Here is a 4640-nt window from a genome sequence, read left to right as displayed (position 1 = left end):
GAATTTGCGGCAGTGGGTTTTAGTAGGGTTATTGTTGTTTTAGTATCTATATTTTTTTCCTCTTCACAATTATTGTGTATCTTAATGTGGCATCTAATGTATCTATTATTTCTAGTTCTCTATTTTATGTTTGTTTTGCATATGCGGGGTAGGTTAGAGTTGTCTCAAGTATTAAGTTAAAATTTTGTCTTGCTGAAAAGCATCGTGTATGTCCTTGAGAATTAGGTTGTAACAAAATGGCGTATTTTATAAGAAAATGTAGATAGACGCATTTGCAACCTAAGAAAATGGCGTATTTTATAAGAAAATGTAGATGGACGCATTTGCTGGTCCTAGGCGATCACCCCTATATGTTTTTCCAACAAAAACCAACTTCAAGTTAAAAAAAACTAAGATTGAAAGTACAATGAAAGAAAAAGGCAATATAACTTGACAGTATGACGTATCAGAAGTTCAAATATGCTGCAAACTGGTTCTTTTAACCAAAAGGCAATAAGTGGTTAAGATGACAACATCTCATGTTGAATTGCAACTTTCCAATTTGTACCGATACTTAGCTGATTATTAAACCCAAAAAAAAATAAAAACAATCAGGCCACTCAAGCTTAGATGTCTTTCAACATGTAGCAATAAGTTAAAAGGCAATAACCATTTTTCCTACCTATGCTAAATATCACCTCATATTCTCTTTGTCTCCAAAATTGGTGTAGCTTTTAAGACATGTATATATTTATTTATGTTTACCGAGGAATCTATCAATGAAATGTGATTAGGTGACAATCTTGTTGCAAAGCCAGAAGTGGATAAAAAACATTTCATGCATAATTATCAAATATCCCTCTCCAGCAACTAAAAAGTGAATAGCTTAAATAGGAAATACAAATGTGATTAATTCCCACGATTCAACAGAACAAATTAGCACCATGAAAACATCATGTGCAACAAAATATCAAGTCATGTTTCCTACAACAACAGTTTCTTTATGTTATTTGCACCAGCAATAGTTCATGGATGAGTGCTCTTGGAGTAATCATCAAACTTCTGTTTACCATGAAGATGTTGATCTCTCACTTCCCCATTAACTTTGAACAAGGTTGTTCTCTTCAGCAGTTTCCTTCCTAAAAGCTTGTAGTCTTTCCTTTAATTTCTTACTCTGCTCAAAGTTTGCTTTCCGCTTCAAAGCTTTCTGTCAAAAAAAGTTGAAGATCTTGTTATGGGAATAATAAAATAAAGATCCCAACCAGAGAAAAACCAAGACCCATATAATGAAAACTCACCTCCTCCCTAAAACAACGATCAAGCTTTATTTTGAGATCTGTACATTCACCAAAGAATTTCCCAATGGGATGGTCTATATGACACTTCTGGAACTCCTCAATAATCTGCACAAAATCAGATAGAACAATCATACCAACATCTATCCACTTATTCGCCATCTTCCAACATTTTTTGAAAAATAAAAAGAAGAAGAAAAAAGAATGAAATGCTTTCACTGAACTGGACATAAGAATCAAAATTATGACATGGACATTTATAGTTTGTGAAGCAAAACACAGTTCACTTTACATTGATTGCCATAAAACTATTCCAACTTCTCTTGCTCATAGATGATAGGAGGGTTACCATGCCAAAATCACCTTTCCTCTTACTTATTGCTACTCAATCTAGACATATCCCAACTACTCGGATTTGGCTCAAAATCCTAGGACCATGTATCTCATAATAAGAACCAAGAAAATTAATAAATATATCCTGTCAAAGCTATCCATTTAAAGTCAGCCTCCACAAAATAAAAAGAAGAGATTTATAAGCCTAAAGAAATTGTGGATAGTAAATCATGAATAAAGCTAGAAGATGAAGATGGACTCACTTCGGCGCACATCGGGTGCTTGTGTAGTGTTAAAGGAGGATGCATTTTCCTTTCTTTCTTATTTCTTTTCTATTTTTTCTAACAAAATCGCTTCAAGCTGTAGCAATCTGCAACAACCACCACCAGCAAAGTTTTACCCTAAAAATGCAATTTTCCCCAAATGAAAGACAAAGCATGAATCTGACTGAGATTGTGCCTCCAATTGGTTCCTAAGCAAATTAAAGGGATCAAAAAATTAAAAACTAAAGATCTTTCATTTTTTCAGATAACAATATTTGACAATAGAAAGAACCAATTTTACCCCTAAAAGCAACAATCAAAAATCCGGAAGTACAAGAATCAAGAAACGGAAAGCTCCATCACTGATCAAAACCCAGCAAGAACACACAAATATATGCAAATTAACAATACAAAGAAACAAATATACCCATAAGCAACAATAGAAAATCTAGAAATACATGAATCAAGAAATGTAAAGCTCCATCATTCATCAAAACCCAATAAGAACAAACACGCACAAATATAAGCAAAACCCAGATTAAAAAAAAAAAATGAAAGCAAAAAATCAAATTGACAAAAAAATGGAGGAAAGCAAAATCAAATAACATATAATTAATCACATATTTGACAGCGCGTAAATATATGTATGCATCAAAAACAAAAACAAAATTCGCAAGAATTGAACAAAAGCCCATTTGAAAAGCAGGTAATATGTGATTGTCTCAATCAACAAACGCGTGTGTTACGTGTAATTGAACAAAGATTCCACAGTAATCGCATCCAATATAATGGCTGCTGGGTACGCAAAGAATAAGAAGAATGAAGACCACAGCTAAGATAGGATCAAAACGCACCGTTTAGTTGGTGGGCTCTTCCTCTTTCTGCTCCTCAACTAGACTAGATAGAACCAGGACAGCACGCTGCCAGGATTAAGTTTCTTTTAATCAGGTTATACACAGTACATTTTTCCCAAGGCAGCTGTCCAAACAAAAAAAGTCAACTTTTCTAGGGACTTTTTTTCCCTTAAATACTTCTCCAAGAAAATTGCATACTGTTTTAACCTCTAAACAGCTCATAATAAGACTATGGATTTCTAGAGTTGAGTTGAATTTTAGAGACATGGCTTACAAAGAATATAGAGCTAAGTTTACTAATTTGTGAAAGAGGGCATGAGAAAAAGCAGGGAATTGCATTGTGTTCAATACCTACCTATGATCAAGGTGAAAAAACTACTGAAAATTTTACATCTAAAGCCAATCAAGACATGTCCATATATAATTACCATATGCAGCCAATAAGGCTAGGTTATATACATTAATCAAGTAGAATGCAAATAATATTTTACCTTCAATTCAAAAGACTTCAGATCCCGTGCAAGCTGCTCTGCATTTATTCCCTCACGTGCAAGAAGCCTGTAAATGCAACAATAGAGATAGTAGAAGATATCATTGTAATCTTTTCTTGGCAACAAAATTGTAAATTCAAGTGAGAGAGACAGGAGCTTCGCCGGTGGCCGTAGACGTCGCCGGAGTGAGAGAGACAGAGACGGACCTTGCGCCGGAGTGAGAGAGACAGGAGCAACGTACGGACAGCTTCGCCGGTGGCCGAAGAACTCACCGGAGGAGAAAGAAGATGAGCGCGGGAGGGGGAGCGAGAGACAGAGAGAGGATTTTTGGATCTGAAAGGTGAGAGATAGACGATGTGTATGGTTTAAAATTCAAACTTTTATTTTTTTTAAAAAAAATGCCACATAGGAGAGAAGTTGGTCCTGAGTTGGGTTTGTGTTGTGCCTTTAACATTTTCCTATATATATATATATATATATATATACACTTAATATATATTTAATACAAAGCTTAAGCTTTATAATTGATGATATCAAGCTTTGTATTAATATATACTTGCAAATTATTGCTTAATAGTAATTGATAAGTTGATATAGATATATATATATATATATATATATATATATATATATATATTTTATCATATTGACACGTTGCGAAATGACGTGTTAACGTGGCTTTTTGACACGTTACAATAAGGTAACGTGGCACTTTTCACACGTCACCAAATGGTGACATGTGAAAAATGCAACGTTAGAAATAAATATGGAAACGTGTCATCTTTTCACACGTTACCATATAGTGACGTGGCAACAAATGATGAACAGTTGCCACATCACTAAACCCATATTTTTTTGTAGTGTTTCCACAACTCTCTGACAACAAAACTTGGAGCACCATTTTTACATGTATTTGTGTGCATATGTGCAAACAAACCTCTGTACAAAAAAAATATTTGGCAGGCACACTATTTAGACCCCTCTCTCTCTCTCTGCACAACTCAGAACTAAAAATCTGATGCCATAGACCATATTCCAGCCACAAAACTTATAATTGCACATATGTAGAAAGATCCACAAAACAAAAAGACTTCAACATCATATCCATCAACTTGCCACAATATTGGGGTAGAGACAACAATATAGCATACAATCCAACCAAAAAATAGAAACATGCTAATGCTTTAAGCAGTATGTGGGAAAAAAAATCTTACCAATCCATGTAAGTAAAAGTTGACAAGTAGTTTCCAGAATTGATATATAGTCATGAAAACAAGCTCTCAAAAATATTAAAACAAATACTTCAAAACGAGTAAAATATAAACAGTAATCACATACACACTTACCCCGCATACAAAGGGAAAAAGTTTGAAAGGCTCCATGAAAAATTGTAACCTCAATGTGCCTTAATTGAATTTCTTCCTC

At 34.2% G+C, this 4640-nt stretch overlaps 1 protein-coding gene across 1 annotated transcript; it reads right to left on the bottom strand.

The window, feature by feature from the left end:
* Positions 1–800: 800 nt before the first annotated feature.
* LOC132191456 (uncharacterized) lies at positions 801–3775 on the bottom strand. Its single transcript, XM_059606473.1, has 4 exons — positions 3216–3775; positions 1871–1977; positions 1278–1382; positions 801–1186 (listed from the first exon to the last, which is right to left on the bottom strand). The coding sequence occupies exons 2-4, from the start codon at positions 1913–1915 to the stop codon at positions 1079–1081; spliced, it is 258 nt and encodes an 85-aa protein (XP_059462456.1). The 5' UTR covers positions 1916–1977; positions 3216–3775; the 3' UTR covers positions 801–1078.
* Positions 3776–4640: the final 865 nt, after the last annotated feature.

This window comes from Corylus avellana, chromosome ca9 (assembly GCF_901000735.1).
Source record: "Corylus avellana chromosome ca9, CavTom2PMs-1.0".
In the NCBI taxonomy this organism is placed as follows: domain Eukaryota; kingdom Viridiplantae; phylum Streptophyta; class Magnoliopsida; order Fagales; family Betulaceae; genus Corylus; species Corylus avellana.
Note: the sequence above shows the minus strand (reverse complement) of the source record. Positions and strands in the feature narration are given on the sequence as shown.